The sequence below is a fragment of the Entelurus aequoreus genome, linkage group LG14, assembly GCF_033978785.1.
Source record: "Entelurus aequoreus isolate RoL-2023_Sb linkage group LG14, RoL_Eaeq_v1.1, whole genome shotgun sequence".
NCBI lineage: Eukaryota > Metazoa > Chordata > Actinopteri > Syngnathiformes > Syngnathidae > Entelurus > Entelurus aequoreus.
In genome coordinates, this window is record NC_084744.1 from 36,693,947 (window position 1) to 36,712,140 (window position 18,194).

General features: G+C 38.6%; 1 protein-coding gene across 5 annotated transcripts in view; it reads right to left on the reverse strand.

Moving 5' to 3' along the window:
- Positions 1-18,194, reverse strand: part of LOC133664826 (phospholipid-transporting ATPase IH-like) — an 88,800-nt gene that overhangs the window by 32,056 nt on the left and 38,550 nt on the right. For 4 of the 5 annotated variants that reach the window (XM_062069762.1, XM_062069761.1, XM_062069765.1 and 1 more), the window contains exons 2-11: positions 17,490-17,612; positions 17,295-17,384; positions 14,146-14,226; positions 13,556-13,663; positions 5,478-5,606; positions 2,275-2,378; positions 2,114-2,164; positions 624-688; positions 459-540; positions 191-341 (exon numbers count right to left, since the gene is read on the reverse strand). In XM_062069762.1, coding sequence (XP_061925746.1) covers positions 191-341; positions 459-540; positions 624-688; positions 2,114-2,164; positions 2,275-2,378; positions 5,478-5,606; positions 13,556-13,663; positions 14,146-14,226; positions 17,295-17,384; positions 17,490-17,612 — 984 coding nt within the window. Of the gene's footprint in view, positions 1-190; positions 342-458; positions 541-623; positions 689-2,113; positions 2,165-2,274; positions 2,379-5,477; positions 5,607-10,194; positions 10,329-13,555; positions 13,664-14,145; positions 14,227-17,294; positions 17,385-17,489; positions 17,613-18,194 lie in introns of those variants that run through there. The other variant, XM_062069766.1, reaches the window with a different exon arrangement.

The window sequence follows — 18,194 nt, forward strand, 5'->3', positions numbered from 1 at the left end:
ACGTCCCTATTTGAGAAAACTAAAGTTGTAATATTATAAGAATAAATCTGTGATATTACGAGTACAAGTTGGAAATGTACAAGACTGGGGTTGTTTAAGTAGAATACATTCTAAATATGTAATTCATGAAAATTGTAGGGTGGACTTAGACCTGCTGTGTAGGGATTGTGCTGAGTGTCAGTGAACGCACCACGTGTCGTTGCCTCTCGTTCTCCGTCCTGTGGTTGTACCACGGCTCGTCCCGGTCCGGAGACCACTGCCAGGCGTACTTAAGAACAGTGTTGATGACGGCTTTACTGATCAAGATGCACAGGTAAACAATCAGAAAGGCATTCATGGACCTGCGGGGACGGGAGACAAAGACGCCCGATGAGACAATCCTGTGCGTGACCTTTACGCACAAACAGATTCTCCACTGATTGGAATTTGGAAGCGGTCAGACAAGCCATTCGTCTCACTTTTCCACAGCCGAGCGCTTCTGTGATTTAGACTGGTAATTGAGTGCCATCTTGGTCTCCATGCCGGTGTAGATTGCAACAGCTGAGGTAAAAGGTAAACAACAATTGGTTACTTTGACAACATCTCTCTCAATGTGCCGCCAAAGAAGTCACTTTAATGTTCACCGTAAATATGCTGCGTATTCTTCAGTGTGGCTCCTCGGAGTAGCAAGTTCTCAGCCCCGAGGGGTCTGAAAGAGTGCAGGAGAAGTGTGCCACTGATCAATAAAAACATACATCATAAACATTGAAAACATAAATCATAAAAACAAGTCCTAGTGTTTATAATGTTTTTTGGCGTTAAGGGCTTAACATAAGCGTGCTGAAATTTGATTAACAATTCATAAAAGAATTGTTCATATATAATTTTTTGTAATTCTTCTAGCAAAACAGACAACATTGTTTATTAATTATATTTAACACAAATGTGGAAAGACAGTGAAAATATCAACAAAAAATACATCTAAAAATTGTAGTCTAAATGATTGATATTAGGAGGAAAACAATTGGGTTTTAAGAAAATAAATTCTTAATTTTCAAGAAAAAGTAATTATATTCCAAGAACACTATAATATTAAAAGGGACAAATATTGTCATTTTAAAGCTTGTATTTTTTTTATAGGAAAAAAATATGTCACACTACAAGCAAGAGTCGTAATTTCAAAATAATTGAATAGTCATTTTGGAGAATAAAGTTGTACCTTTTTTTAAAATTATTTATTTTAAAGAAACTGTTGGAATATTAAGAGTCATAATTGACGGCCATCCGGCATTTACAATCCAGGCAGTTTTGGATGTGAGAAGAAGGGTCAGGGGTTTCCAGTACATGGTGGACTGGAAGGGATTTCCCAGTCTCTCGTACTTGATCCATCACTCCTCACCGATTTCTACAGACGTTTTCTGGAAAAGCTGGGTAGGCCGCCAGGTGGTGTCCATTAAGAGGGGGGGTACTGTTACGTGTTTTTTCTCTACCTGCTTTTCCTTGGCCACTCTGCTCATTGTGCTTTTGTTAGCTCTCTTTCATTAGTTGCCATGGCAGCAGAGGAAGGCGGGAAGGCATGAGCACACCTGGCTGCAATCACTGGTGGCTTATTTATACCGATTACTTGCACCTGCTTGTTGCTGGTTTGTTCCTTAATGATCCCCCCACCAGGCAAACTTTTCTCCTGCTGCTTCACGTGCAAGTATTGTTGTTTTTGTTACTTTATTTTTTGTGCTCAGTCAACTACCGCCTTCCTATGGACACTTTGTTTTTGTACTTTGTTCCCTTGTTTTTCCATGGCACAGGTTCCTCCACCCAGTGCCATTGTTTTTTGTTTTATCCCAAATTGGTAAATCAAATACTTTAGGACGTATACATCTCCCTTTCTGTTTTTGCGAGCCTAACAATTAGATTGTAATATCACAATAAAAAAAGTCAAATATTCCAAGAACATATGTGCAAAGCAAATTTTTAAATGCTATTAAAAATTGTCACAATTAATGAAGATGCATTTCTCAAAGATAATTCAACAAATGTTCATTTTCATTCAAATTTGGACTAGGATATATTTATTCATGGTTTTGGCCTTCATTGTACGAAATTAAATGTAAAAAAAAAAAAAAAGAACACTGACCTCGCGACAGGTTCATCTTTGTCCTTATAAATATGGATGCGTCCCACAAATCTGAAAGAGCAAAGTAGAACATGACAATGACGCAGTTAAGAGGCAAGGAGATTGTGTGTGTGTGTCTCAAACAACATCCAGCAGTGTGTGTGTGTGTGTGTCACACTCACTTGTAGAGGTCAGGCTGTGGTTGTTCACATTCGATGGTGGCATGTAAGGAATCTACCTCCCGCTCGGTCCTAAAGGCCATGGTATCTGGTATGGCGTAATAGGTCTGAAGGAGGAAGATGGGAAGGAAAATGTCACCTATAGCTACTGAGAGCAGCTGGCTTCACAGTTGACGGGCAGCTTGGACAAAATGGCAGAGGGGAATGGAGATGAGCTCCAACCTCCCCCAGGCTTCATCTGGAGCTTGCATGCAGCATTGCGAGGGTGGTGATGTCATTAGGGAGTCCCAAGGGCGGGTGGGTACTTTGCTGAGCATCTTAATGTTTTTACATCTTAACCTTAACATATACATCTTAACATTAACAGTGGTTTACTTCTTTTTGCACTTAAAGGGGAACTGCGCTTTTTTAAAATTTTGCCTATCGTTCACAATCATAATGAGAGACAAGAACACAAGTCTTTTTTTTTTTTGAAGGATTTTAATGATAAAGAAAAGCTTGGAAGATGCCACAAATGGGAGTCACCTTCAAAGCCCTCTAAAACAACCTCAAAATCCTCCATCAATGTTTTATATACACACTGCAAGTCTATATATAATGAAGTAACAGACACGTTCATAACAATATGTTCAATATTTACCATATTTTGGTCATTTTAATCAATGCTGGAACTGATTTCTTCAGCGCATTGATTTCTGTTTCCATAGCAGTGCGCGTCCGACTTCTGGCAACAATTGTGTTCCAACTTCCGGAAACAAACGCGTGTTTGTTCTAATCATGGCAGAATTGATAACAGACAATGAAGACGACTATTTTTGGACAAATGAGGATTCCCAACCATATCTTTTTGAAGCTGAATATAGGGAGGATGAACTGCTTCTTCTAGAAGCAAGCGCGAAGAAAGGGTGAGACGGAGCAGACAAAAGCCGAGAGAGTGAGATGAAAGTGACTTTGACACTATTAATGTGGAACTTGGAGACATGCTCTTTCGACATAAATGAAGCGCTTACCGAAATAAACCAGAAAAAAACGTCCTCTGCCAGCTGGACCAAACGAACAACTGTTCATAGAGTGAGTCACACTTTAATATCGATCATGATACACGCAGCTCGTCATGCATGTTATTACAAGTACAGTACACACGCTGTCTGGCTAGCTGTGTGAAAACAAAACATGAAATGTTGGCTAATTCTTTACAGATACTGTCATATGATTGTTCGTTTTTCAGTCAGTACAGATTGGTGGTGTATCGCAGTGTTGTGCATTACAAACTCAAACACGTTTTGTGTTGTCGAGCTCGTAGTTAGCTTTTACGGCTGATACCAAAGCACGCTGATGTGTTACTACGGTAGAAAAAGAGTTCCTCAGTGTTCGCTCTTATAATAACAATGTCGCTACAGTTTGGTTATTATACAGGTTACGGAACATAAATGAAGTATTGTTGACGGTTTTTGAATGCATTTTTAAAGTGATTTAGAGGTAGAATTGATTGCTCCCATTAGCTGCATTGCTAGCCACCACGAACGAGCCGATTTTTACATGTTAGAATGCAAAAAAAAATTAATGATTTGTCTTCTTGTCTCTCATAAAGATTGTGAACGATAGGCAAAATTCCAAAAAAGTGTAGTTCCCCTTTAAAAGTCAAGAATGTTGATTCTAAAAATGCCTGTACAGTTGACAAAGGTTTAAGATGGTGAACATTAGATTTTGAAACAAATTTATGCCAATCCCACTAATTGTCTATTATAAAAACAGACACTTGGACCTTACAGGCTCCATGTACGTATTAGTAAAAAAAACTACCAACATGGATGACAGAAATACCATTTTTGGTCTGATGAGCTGTCAAGTACTGTTACAAATGCATAAAACGTGATCGAAATAAACTTGTGTTGTGCGTTTCTCAATCGTGAATCAAAAAGTTGTAATTTCACATGAATGAGTTTGGGGTAAAACAGGAATCCGTCATAATATAGTTGGAATATTCAAAGTGTAATTTCCAAGTTTTTCTTGTAAAAGTAATATTTTTGTTGTTGTGTAGCAACGAAAAAGTTGGATTATGACAATACAGTAATAATTCTGTATTTAAAAAAAGAATAGTCGTAAAATAAAAAAATTGATTTTTACTAGTAATTAGGTTGTGATATTACAAAAGTAAAGTTCTGACTTTACGGGTATTAGGTTGTGATATTATTATATATTATATCACAACCTATTACCCGTAAAAAACAAAAAATGTTTATGTAAAAAGTGGCGTAATTTAAAAGAACAAAGTTGTAATTTTCACATAGAAAATGTTAAAATTAACCATTTTTAAAACATTTTGTCATTTTGTTGGAATAAAGTTGTAATATTTTTATTTTTTTTTACAATATAAACAATAATACTAAAGTCATAACTAAATGTATTAGAAAACAAACTCATGATTTTTAAGACCAAAGTCATAAGATATTATAACTGGGAAAAAAGGCATTATTTTACGAGAATTAAGTTGTAACATTTTGCAAGTCTCTTAAAGAAAGTTACGTTGCAACATTACAAAAAAATATAGCAAAATTACAAGAATAATGATGGGATTTTTACAAAGTAAATGCTGGTATTGAACAAAATAAAATTTAACAAAATGTTTACAAAAAAATTACGTTTTACAAAAACAAAATTGTAACATTACTAGATCTTTTTAAATCATCATGTATTTATACTATATTTGGAATAAATCTAAGGATGATAGTGTTAAATGTTAATGATAAAAGAAATGTGGCAAATGCATTACACTAACATGACAAGAGCATTTTTTTTAAAAGTTATGATAAATGATAAATGGGTTATACTTGTATAGTGCTTTTCTACCTTCAAGGTACTCAAAGCGCTTTGACAGTATTTCCACATTCACCCATTCACACACACAACACACACTGATGGAGGGAGCTGCCATGCAAGGCGCTACCAGCACCCATCAGGAGCAAGGGTGAAGTGTCTTGCCCAAGGACACAACGGATGTGACTAGGATGGTAGAAGGTGGGGATGTTCTATAAGTTGTTCTATAAAGAGACTATAAAGTCTTAACATAATCAAAAAGTAGGAATATCTACCATAATACAAAGTACTTATTCTCCCTCTAAAGATAACAACTTTGCACACCTTCAAAATGACGTGTTCTGTGCACCAACAGTTTTTGTTACTAGCGTGTCATATTCTGGTGGCACCTTGTGACTGGACTCTCCATCCAGGCTGGTGGTGGTGACGTAGCAGGTGCCATCCTGTCGGCTGGAGGAGAGCAGGATGAGGTCACATGGGAACGTCTCATCCTCCCTCACCACCACGATGTCGCCCACCTGCCGCAGAAACACACCGCCATCATCATCATCATCACATACCCAATCATGGCGTCCACATAAATAATAGATAAGGACACAAACAAACCTGCAGGCACCACTCCCCCTTTACAACTCCCATTTTTCTTTCTATTTTTTTTTTTTTTTTTACAAAAGGATTGAGAAGTTGCATAACCGATAATGCCGACCGAGCGGCTTACGCGTGGATAAAATCCTGTCGCCATGGTGACCGTACACATGACACATGCTCGGCGAGTCAGCGTGATTAAAATATTCATCATTATTCCTCCTGCCGGCTCACACTTTAATCCGCTCCGTTTGATCTACGGCGGTGAGAAACACGGTCACAAAACACAAGAGAGACACTCGTGACGACGTGGATTTAAAAAAAAGAGAGCAGACGGAGAAAAAAAAAGGAAAAAAAAAAAAAGACATTGACCTGCACGTGAATGTAGAATTTATTTTGGAGACTATGATTCCTGATTAATTACCTGGAATCTGAATTATTTTCTTGCATCTATATATATATATATATATATATATATATATATATATATATATATATATATATATATATATATATATATACACACTACCGTTCAAAAGTTTGGGGTCACATTGAAATGTCCTTATTTTTGAAGGAAAAGCACTGTACTTTTCAATGAAGATAACTTTAAACTAGTCTTAACTTTAAAGAAATACACTCTATACATTGCTAATGTGGTAAATGACTATTCTAGCTGCAAATGTCTGGTTTTTGGTGCAATATCTACATAGGTGTATAGAGGCCCATTTCCAGCAACTATCACTCCAGTGTTCTAATGGTACAATGTGTTTGCTCATTGGCTCAGAAGGCTACTTGAATATTAGAAAACCCTTGTGCAATCATGTTCACACATCTGAAAACAGTTTAGCTCGTTACAGAAGCTACAAAACTGACCTTCCTTTGAGCAGATTGAGTTTCTGGAGCATCACATTTGTGGGGTCAATTAAACGCTCAAAATGGGCAGAAAAAGAGAACTTTCATCTGAAACTCGACAGTCTATTCTTGTTCTTAGAAATGAAGGCTATTCCACAAGATGTTTTGGGTGACCCCAAACTTTTGAACGGTAGTGTATATATATATATATATATATATATATATATATATATATATATATATATATATATATATATATATATATATATAAATAAATAAGTTATACTTGTATAGCGCTTTTCTACCTTCAAGGTACTCAAAGCGCTTTGACAGTATTTCCACATTCACCCATTCACACACACATTCACACACTGATGGCGGGAGCTGCCATGCAAGGCGCTAACCAGCAGCCATCAGAGGTAAAGGGTGAAGTGTCTTGCCCAAGGACACAACGGACGTGACTAGGAAGGTAGAAGGTGGGGATTGAACCCCAGTAACCAGCAACACTCCGATTGCTGGCACAGCCACTCTACCAACTTCGCCACGCCGTCCCTATATGAGTGTTTCCCACACATTCATTTATTTGTGGCGGCCCGCCATGAAATAATTACGTCCGCCACAACTCGGATTTTCTTAATTTTTATTTTCGGGATTTGAATGCATTTATTTTGAAAGGACAGCTGGAGAGAGACGGGGGAGGGGGGAGAGAGGGTGAGAGGGGGGATTGACGCGGAGCAGAGCGACTGTCAGGTGGGATGGAACTGGGTCGCCGCAGCGGGTGCTCTACCAGGTGAGATAGGTTATAGCTGCATCGCTCGCGGCTCGTCATATATTTAACGTTAATCCGCGATTTCACCGAGCGTTTCACTGACGGTGAGCAGCCTGACGCTGCTTCATTAACCGTTGTTTGACTCGGGGGCCGGGGCAGACGCACGCACTAACAGTCACCTGTTACCATAACGACGAGCTAACGTGTCCACGTTATAACCCTGTTGTCAATAAACACACGTGGTGACGGTGCTTCAGATACTAATACTAATTTGATACTGTAGTAGTTATCTTTTGTGTATTCATAATGTAAAATGGATGGATGGATGGATGGACGTTTAAAACAAAACTGTTATTAATTAGTAAGTTTACATTTTTTGAGCCTTTTTAGAGAAAATCATATCATTGTCGTAAATTATGCAAATTCTCGATGATGTCATGGTGACCACGCCCATAGCCACGCCCCCACCGCCACAGGTATCTTGGCAGTTTATGGGAAACACTGATGTATATATATATACAGTGTATATATATATATATATATATATATATATATATATATATATATATATATATATATATACTAGCATTATTATAAAATAACAAGGGATGCCATAATAGTCAGTTTTAACTGACTGGTGTCAATTTAGCAATATTTTCATTATTACTTCCACACACAACACAGGGACGATTTATGCATGAGTGCACGATAAAAATGAGGCAAATAATTATCAGGCCCCTAATAGGAATTGTGATCTTACACCGATAAATCCGATAATATTCAAACAAAGCTAAAATAACCGATAGGAAAAAAAAAAAGGTGCTCAAATGAAGCGAGATTAGCCGTACTGTGCTGTAGGTGGCCAAATCAAGCGCTCTTTTTCCTCTGCTCGAGCAGTAACCGACCTGTTTACTGTTTCTGGCGTGCAGTCACTAGAGGCAGGGGAGGCGGGGCCTCACTTGCCATCATGGAAAGAAAAAAAATGTAAAAAGAAAAAAATGTTTTTTAAATTGTTATATGTATCCAGTGATTATACTTAAGTTATTTTCCATTTAACTTCACCAGTTTTAGATTATTTTTATTTTTATTTTCACATTTGCCGTTCAAATACTGTGAAGAGACGGTGCGGTGATCAGCAGCCAGTTGAGGCACGTCACTGATTTGTGCCTCAACGTGGAATGTGCACAACTGCTGAGCTGCTGTGCAGTGAGACTGTATTGCTATATGAACTATATCAGCTAACTCAGCGTTTCTCAAAGTGTGGGGCGTGCCCCACTGGTGGGGAATAGAGACATGACAGGTGGGGCGCAAGGAACGGGAGGAAATGTCACTTTAAATTTTTTTTTTTTTATTATAGTCTTAGATTTTTTTTTTTACTATGCTTTCATTTTCTATACACACTGTAAATCACTTTGTGATTCTGTCTGTGAAATCCGCTATATAAATAAATGTAAATTACTTATTTTTCCTGTAGGCTTTAAATTTCTAGGTAGGAGCGAAAGTTTGACAGACATAGCAACAGTAACTAATGGGGGCGGGGCTAAGCGGAACAAACTTTTGCGCGGATGGGTAGCAGGCTAATCAATATCCACTCATCGGGCAGAGAGCTGTGTCCATTCTTCTCCCCTTTGCCACATCTTATCTGTGTGAGATAGGCTTTTCAGCTGTTGCTTCACTCAAAACGAAGTACAGGTCTCAGCTGAACATTAAGCATGACTTAACAGTGGCAGTGTCAAGCCTGCAACCCCGATTTGAAAAGGTGTGCAGTGCAAAACAGGCTCATTGCAGCCACTAATGCTGGAGTACTGTAAAACTCATGTTCACTTGCTCTGTCTTGCCAAATGCATAGCTCCTCCTTTTTTTTTTTGCAAAGATTGCAAAGTGGCACTTTTATTTTATTTATTGTTAAACTTGATGCAAGTTATTTGATTTATTATTGAACTTGATGCAAGTTATAACACTTTTATTTGATTTATTATTGAACTTGATGCAAGTTATAACACTTATTTTATTTATTATTGAACTTGATGCAAGTTATTTCATTTATTATTGAACTTGATGTTATTTTATGTTATTGAGTTTGATTATATACAAATTGATGTTTCTTGATGTTCAATAAATTTGAAAATGTTAAGCTTGGCATTAGCGTTCTGTTGGGGCGATGGGGGCAGGTGGGGCTTGAAAACTTCCCCTTGTCCAAAGTGGGGGATGACAAAAAAAGTTTGAGAACCACTGAGCTAACTAAACCATAGTTTAGTTAGCTGAGGTATATAATGTACAGTGTATTTTGTCAACAACTGTATGTGTGTAACGTATTTCTTCAGCTGAGCATTCATAAAACTGCTGCCAAAGACGTACTGTCTGAGGCTCGCAGTAATCCGGCCTCCTGGTGGTAGAGGGCGGTAGTGATCCCAGAGATCATTCCTTGTCGAAGAAAAAAAAAAAAAAAAAAAAAAAGTTACCAATAATAAGTGGAGCGTTTTTTTATTTCCTCTCGCCTGAACTTTTATTAAAAACATGGAGGATTACATATGTAAAATAAAACAGTTTTCTAAACTTGACTTTCAATCGAAGCAGGAGGTAATAATTAGAGGTAGACCAACGTCGGAGCTAAAAGGTTTGCTTTTGACTTCGGGACAGAAGACCCGTTCTTTTCAAACGGCGTGGTACACACGCAAAGGCTGGATTTCCAGCAAGAAAGGTAAGACCATAATAATGTTTTTTTTATTAAATGTGTTTTTTTGTGTGCTAGTTTGTATGTGTAAAGAATGCTGGTATGAGCTTTTAAACATAACCCGTTAACTGCTGCCAATCACATGGTGAATAAGATACTATTTAGGGTTCATATGTTTGTAAATCTGACTGTGATGATGCAGTGCCTCACCAGACATTAACCTCACCGCACGCCACTGGTTTCTGCATAGTGTCGATCGTGTGGGGCTTCTCCACGGTTTTAGATTTTGCGTGCTACTTGCACCAAATGTCCTGCAAACATTCTGCGAGGCGAGAAAACATTAAACTTCAACACACCAAAGCTCATCAGTCCCCTGAAACGCCAGCATCGCTACGACGGTGTTTAGAAAGCCTACGAAGATGCCTGCTGCTAAAGAAGCTGCCCAAAAGCCAGCTTCAAAGACGACTAAAGTTAAATCTACATTCAAAAAAATATTAGATATAAATAAGTTATCAGTATCGGTCTTAAGAAGCAGAAAGTTATGTGTATCAGCTTTTATGGGCAAACAAAAACTTGGTAGGTAGTTTTTTTATCTGGCGTTTTAGCGTTGGCCGGGTCCTCTGCACAGCGCGGGGCCGGCAAGGTGCGGGGCGTGGAAGACCGTAAGCAGGAAGTGAAGTGTGCTGTAGTTGAGAGAATTAAAAACAATTTTTTTTTTACAATTCTTGAAAACGTCTTCAAAATCCATCCATTGTTGTTGCTAACAGACAGACAAACAAACAAACCCTGGCGAAAACAACCTTTTTGGCAGAGGTAAGAAAGTTTGAGTTCTGCAAAGCAAAGCACACCACTTTCTTTGCGAGCATATTCAAGGCCACACAGAGCCAGCAGGTCATGTCGCACCGCACGGAGGGAAATAACCCCCCCAAAAAACTACACAACGTGAAAAATATAAGGAAACTTAAAAACTACTTGATAAATATTCAATACATCCATCCGTTTTCTACCTTTTGTCTCTCTCAATGTCGCGGGGGTCGGGGGGAAGGCTGCACTCGGGCAGAAGGCAGCGACACGACTCCATATTTACTTGAAAGACTGTGGTACGGGTAGGTGCTGCTATTTTGATGAGCAACAAACCCTTTCGACAACAGTAGAGTACATTTTTTCAAATGTTGTCTTTTACAGGGGTCACATCAATGTTTTGGCTTAGTTTTTTAAGCAGGATGTCCTTTTTGACGCAACTCTGAATGGGAATTGAACCCTTACCCTATGCCATGAAAGACAGAAGTGTCTACCATTACACCACCAGAGATTGAACAATAGTTTAGACATGGCGTAGTTAAAGTAACCACTTTGAAAAAAAGAGAGGTATCTATTTGTGGGACTAAGGATGGGTACCTTTTCACCATTGAAGTAGTATGGTACCAATTCCCGGTACTCTGCAATCCAGTGGTTCTCAAACCTTTTTCCATTAAGTATCACCCTTGGAAAACACTTGTTTCTCAAAGTCAGGGATGGGCAAACTACGGCCCACATCCACACTGGTTACTTTAATCCGGCCTGCTGAATATTAAAATAGAATTGAGCAAAGATCTGTTTTGAGAATTGCCACAACACAACTGGTACTAGACTTCGACGGACTGGAAAGAAATGGTGATCAACGATACTCCATCTATCCATCCATTTTCTTACCTTTAATACCATTTCTATGTTTCTTTGATGTTCTGATATGCCATCCATCCATCCATTTTCTACCGCTTGTCCCTTTCGGGGTGACAGCAGTGCTGGAGCCTATCCCAGCTGCATTAGGGGGAAGGCAGTGTACTGATATTGTTAAAAATAGATGTATTATGATTAAAATATCCAATGTTTGAGAAGCCTACCCTTAGTTCCAACAGATATGATATGCTTTGAAATGCATCATGTGCTTGCCTGGCCCGTCTGTGAAATTTCAAATTTCAAAAGCCAATGTGGCCCCTGGGCCAAAATGTTTGCCCACCTCTGCTCTAAGTACCACCATATTGGCCAAAATTAAAATGCAATAGCATAGAAGGCCTAAGCATTCATTATAAACAAGGCAGATGTTTTATTCAACAAGAATATTTAATAGTTTTGGCCACTGTAACATTACACACAGTTTGAACATCCATCCATTTTCTACCGCTTGTCCCTTTTGGGGTCGCGGAGGGTGCTGGAGCCTATCTCAGCTGCATTCGGGCGTTAGGCGGGGTACACCCTGGACAAGTCGCCACCTCATCGCAGTTTGAACAGTAACACTGTTTAAATATAGGACAATAAAACACTGTACTTTATTCAAGTGATTCTTCGGCGTACCACTAGATAGAGCCCGCATACCACTAGTTTGAGAATCACTATACTCAATCACTCATAGCTACCAATTTTTGGTACTTTTGTTTGTGTTAGTAAATGAGTTCAAACCCTGGCCGAGTCATACCAAAGAGTATAAAAATGGGACCCATTACCTCCCCGCTTGGCACTCAGCATCAAGGGTTGGAATTGGGGGTTAAATCACCAAAAAATAATTCCCGGGCGCGGCCACCGCTGCTGCTCACTGCTCACCTCACCTCCCAGTGGGTGATCAAGGGTGATGGGTCAAATGCAGAGAATAATTTTGCCACACCTAGTGTGTGTGTGTGTGACATTAATTGGTACTTTAACTTTTTAACTTATATATTTAAAAAAATAAATAAAACCAAATTTTTTATGTAACATTTAAAATTAGTTGATTACAGTAACTGTGTTGTCCAGTTCTTATATTTTGTTTACTTATTACATTACTTTGTTCAATTATTGCATTTCTTTGCGTTCAGTTGCACTTCCTTGACATTAGACGGCAGTAGTGTATAGACTACTGTGTGTTGCCTAGCTAGGAAGTAGTCTTTGCCATGAAGCTGAATGACTTTCTAGGCTTATGTTGCACCCTACAAAGTGTTTGTACTGTGCAGTAAATATTGTACTTATCACACACTAGCTGTATGATTAAATGAGCATCATAGTTGAAGTTTTTATTACCAAATTTGGAGGTGTTGTAACAGCCATGTAGAATTGCTAATGCTAATCAGTAGCAGGTATATAGAAAAGCCATTGCAAATTAGCATAGAGCTAGCGCATTTTGAAAACTGGAGCCTTACTTAACGTTTGTGCGTTTTTTACCAGGCACACTTGCTGGCATTGAACATGTGCTGCTTGAGTGATTGTTTCCTTGCCAAAGGTTTGAGCCGGTGTTGAGTCCGCTATTCTATGTGAATCGATACCTTGTAGTACAGACAGACTTCGGCTGGTGTCTATAAGAGTACCGAATTTGGTACCCATGCCTAGTGGGGAGGCGCTTATTTGTTTTAAGTGGAGGTAATTAACTGAGACACGGCATCTATAAGAGTGGAGCCCAATAGATAAATTAATACTTTAGTAATCCCAAGGGAAATTCAAACATCCAGCAGCTGACACAGACACAGAAAATAAATGTGCAGGCTTATTTAAGGGTAGCTCAATTGGCATGAGGGTGAAGAGGTCATGGGTTGGAGAGGCCTCAGGTGCTCCTCCTCCTTTAACGAGCCCGCTCTCACCCTCAACTCTTGACTCTGCGTCCTCGCCACCTTCCCCCGCTGCACCACGTCCACGGGACACTCGTTTATGGAGCAGTCGGCTCTGTGGCGCAACCAGTCCTCGTAGCCCTGTGATGGAAAGATGGTGAAAAGATGCATCGAGGGTGATGATTGCGCACTAGCGGAGTGAGGAGCGAGCGTGATGTGATTAATTAGCGTAGCGCACACTCAGCCGGGTGACCTGCTTCTTTGATTTCTAGCCCACACCTCATGCGCTAGATTAATGTGCCGCTACATTTCTGGTCTCTTTGGCCATCTATCACTGATAGCACCTCGACTCTCGGTGTGTGTGTGTGTGTGTGTGTGTGTGTGTGTGTGTGTGTGTGTGTGTGTGTAGGGGGAGAACGAGGGAAGGAGGATGCATCTCCCCTGGGGCTCCAGTGATGAACAGAGGAGACCATTCATTATCATATTTCTCACATCACCAGACATATTCAATGGCTGCTCCTTTCGCCCAGAGAGGAATGTGTGTCTATAGAGATAATAGAAGAGCTGATCGGTAGAGGAAGTGTGTGCAGTGTTAGAAGCAGGAAGTTGTGTGTGTGTCCCACCTGTTTGATGGCAGTGACGGTGATAACAAAGAAGAGGGGCAGGCCGCTGGTGACGGGGCTGGTAGGGGTGTCGATGATGAGCTGGGGAGGAAGAAGCGCGTGTGAGTGCAACATCATATTCATAATAAATCTAAAATATTAAGATATTAAGCCACTTGTGTCTAAAAACCAGAGAGGAGCGCATTTAATGACCCCTGTTGTATGTTCTCATTAATGCCAGTTTGTTTCAGATGTGCCGTACTTCTTAACAAGCTAGCTCTCTAAAACATTATTTTTCCTTCTCTACACTGTCTAAATCAGTTATTCCGAGCATTATAACATTTGAGCGAAGCTTAAAAGTACTGCTCTTGAAAAATAGTTATAGAGTTTCATACTTAAAATTACAAATGAAAATGAGTATCGTATTTTTCGGACTATAAGTCGCAGTTTTTTTCATAGTTTCATATAAGTGCGACTTATACTCAGGAGCGACTTGTGTGAAATTATTAACACATTACTGTAAAATATCAAACAATATTTAGCTCATTCACATAAGAGACTAGACGTATAAGATTTCATCAGATTTAGTGATTAGGAGTGACAGATGGTTTGGTAAACGTATAGCATGTTCTATATGTTATAGTTATTTGAATGACTCTTACCATAATATGTTACGTTAACATACCAGGCACGTTCTCAGTTGGTTATTTATGCGTCATATAACGTACACTTATTCAGCCTGTTGTTCACTATTCTTTATTTATTTTAAATTGCCTTTCAAATTTCTATTCTTGGTGTTAGGTTTTATCAAATATATTTCCCCAAAAAATGCGACTTATACTCCAGTGCGACTTATATATGTTTTTTCCTTCTTTATTATGCATTTTTGGCCGGTGCGATTTATACTCCGGTGCGATTTATACTCCGAAAAATACGGTATAGCACTTATTGTGTTAGCCTATCACTAGGGTTTTTCCATGATAAGTTAGCATAATGCTAATATGTTTTCTCTTATTATGTGACAACATTTGTTGAAATGATACAGTGTGTATTTCATTAATCGGTAGCAGGGATGTAATGGTATTGTAGATACAGCGGTATTGCAGTTTCAAATGAAAATTTGGTAAATGTAGGTTTTTGGCTTTGGCGTGTCTGAAAATAAACTACATCTCCCAGAATCCTCTGAGCCGTAAAGGGGAGAGAAAGAGGAAGCAGGAAGTGAAGTGTGTTCCACTTCATTGTAGATAAGAGGACTTGTTCTTTTCAAAATCCGTCCTTAACTGTTTGACTAATGTTGCTATAAAAAAACAGATAAACAAACCCTGGCGAAAACATAACCTCTGTGACAGAGTTAATAAAGCGCGCCACGTTCGTCTCGAGTGTTCCAGGTCAAAACAGACTCAGTCACGGCGCAATGTGCCGAGGGAAAGCACCTGCTGCACACCGACGCTACTTGACAAATTACCATCACCCGGAAATTATGAAGCCAGCGAAGCTAACCGTCAACTTGTAAGGTATTTATTAAAGCTGTGAATCTTCGGGGACCACATGGTTCGATTCGATTCTTGGGTGTAATGATTCAAATCAGAATCAATTTTCGATTCAAAAACGATTCTCGATTTAAAAAAATGGGTGCTAGTTCTATGATTAACTACATTCCACCATAACATAGATAAATAGCTGTGATACATTTCCGTACAACGTAAAAGAAAACTGGTTTTGTTTAATAAAATTCTACCCAAACATTGAATAAAGTCAAATACAAATAAGAATCACACACTTCTCTTTTCTAAAGTAAATCTGTAAAACGGATATGGCCATATACATCAACATTATGATTTGCCTGAGTGGCTGAACAGGACAGATTAAAAAAATAAAAAATTTAAATTTTATACACACACACATATATATATATATATATATATATATATATATATATATATATATATATATATATATATATATATATATATATATATATATAATTTTTAAGAATCGTTCCAAATAAGAATTGCAATGTATTCTGACATCAATATTGTGACACCCCTAGTATCCTAGTATTTATATAACTAAAAGTTCAAATGTGAGCTAACTTTTCTGAGACACTGCATTTTCCATACTGATCCACTGTAGAGGACCCTGCTCCTTGGAAAGTAAACGTTGAAAGACACAATGGATGTTCCCGCACAATTATTTGCACTTAAAAATACTTGTTTGTAGTAATAATTATGATTAGAACATGTGAGCATTCCGTTTGTCTTCAATTATAGTAAGTGTGTTTACTCTAAACATTCCTGCCACTTAATTTTACACACTATGGCATTTTTAAGTGTTTTTTTTGGGGGGGGGGACATACAGTATACCACAATAATATCGTACTGTGAGATTTTGATATCGTTACATCCCTAAATCGGCCCTATTACTGTGGCTTGTTTGAAAAATACTGTAGTTTTACTAGTAAAGTTCCTCAGGCTCTTGGTAGTTTGTAGTGGACAACTAATAGTAAATAACACGCAAGACTCTAGCAGGATTCAGGTACACGCCTTTCAAAATAAAATATTTTCTAAACTGTTTCATTATGTTTCTCTTCCAGGAAATATGTACACATGTTGCATATTAATCTGTGTACGTAACTGAAATAAAACTACTACACTAAAAAGATTGGAAGTGTATCAAAATATTTTATGTATTTTCAATAGTTTAAACCACACAGCAACCATTATTATCATCAATATCTTATACTATTTTATTCAGGCTATTTTATGATATGCCGCGCTATTTCACTACATTTGTTGATTTAAGGGTTATTGCGCTGTGAATACATAATATATGACTGCCAATAAAATGACTGTGCAGTAAATCTATCTGCAGCCTCCTGGACAGTTATAGTGGACAATGTTAGCTGTCTGCCAAGCGAGAAATCCATCCAATTTGACTTTATAGTGAGGGCTGAATAGAATGTAATAAAAATAAAGTACAACCGTGTCAGTGACCAGAAATAAAACAAGTATAATCCACAATACTACCAAGCACTGCGCTGAATGACTCCTACCCACAGAGTGACATTTCACATATTAGTGATAGTAGGAAAAACTAACAAGGCCTCATTTCACTATGCAACATCACTTCTTTTCCTTTTAAGCATTTTAATCCCTCTAATAAACGCTCACCTGGACCAGAAATATGACCAAAAAGTAGAAATTGGCAATTCTTCGGAACTGTTCAAACAAGTTCTTGGGGATGAAGTTCCAGGAGGTATACTGTAAGACAAATATGGTACATTATTATATCAAAGATGGCTGGGAGTGAGCTTAAAAGGTGAACAAAATAACAGCAATGAGGAGTAATGGGTAGGGGATTCTAACCTTTGAGGAGACGATGCGGTTGTCAGGGTAACGCTGAGGGATGTAGGCCTCAGCTCCCGGAGGGGGTTCTTTATGGCCGATGTACACCGTCCGACTGTCGACCCAGTTCTCTTCCCCTGCGCACTGACAGAGAGATATAAATAGCAATGCAGGTATAAAAAGAAACCACTTTTGATACCAATAATAGCCTTCAAAAAGACATTGAACAGAGTTGCTCTATGAAAAGATTTCAGGTTTGTATGCGTCTGAGTTGCACTGAGCAGCACAAGCCAAGGTGTCCTTCATTAAGCGATGGCCGGTTTTTTCGACAAGGCTCATAACGTTTTGGCCCCGATGAAAACACCCTTTGGCAAGGCGACCTCGCCTGACACAGCTCAAATGTGGATTGTTGATCATTAAATAGGAACGTTCTGGAACAAGCATTTTGCTGTTTTAAATGCCCCCCAGAACTTTTGGCAGGGATGCGCCTCGTTGTAAATCAGCCTGTGGAATTAGCACAAGCATTGCACTTTTTTTAAATAGATATACAGACGATCCTATCTATAAGGACAACGTAAGGGAAACTGCAAACATGGCCATGAGGGTTGGGCGATATAGACAATATACGAGATAAATGATATACATTGCACATTGTTTAACTAGGTTTTGAAAAGAATACAACAATATTTGTATTTTCCTTAACACTGACAGCTTAAAAATAAGTAA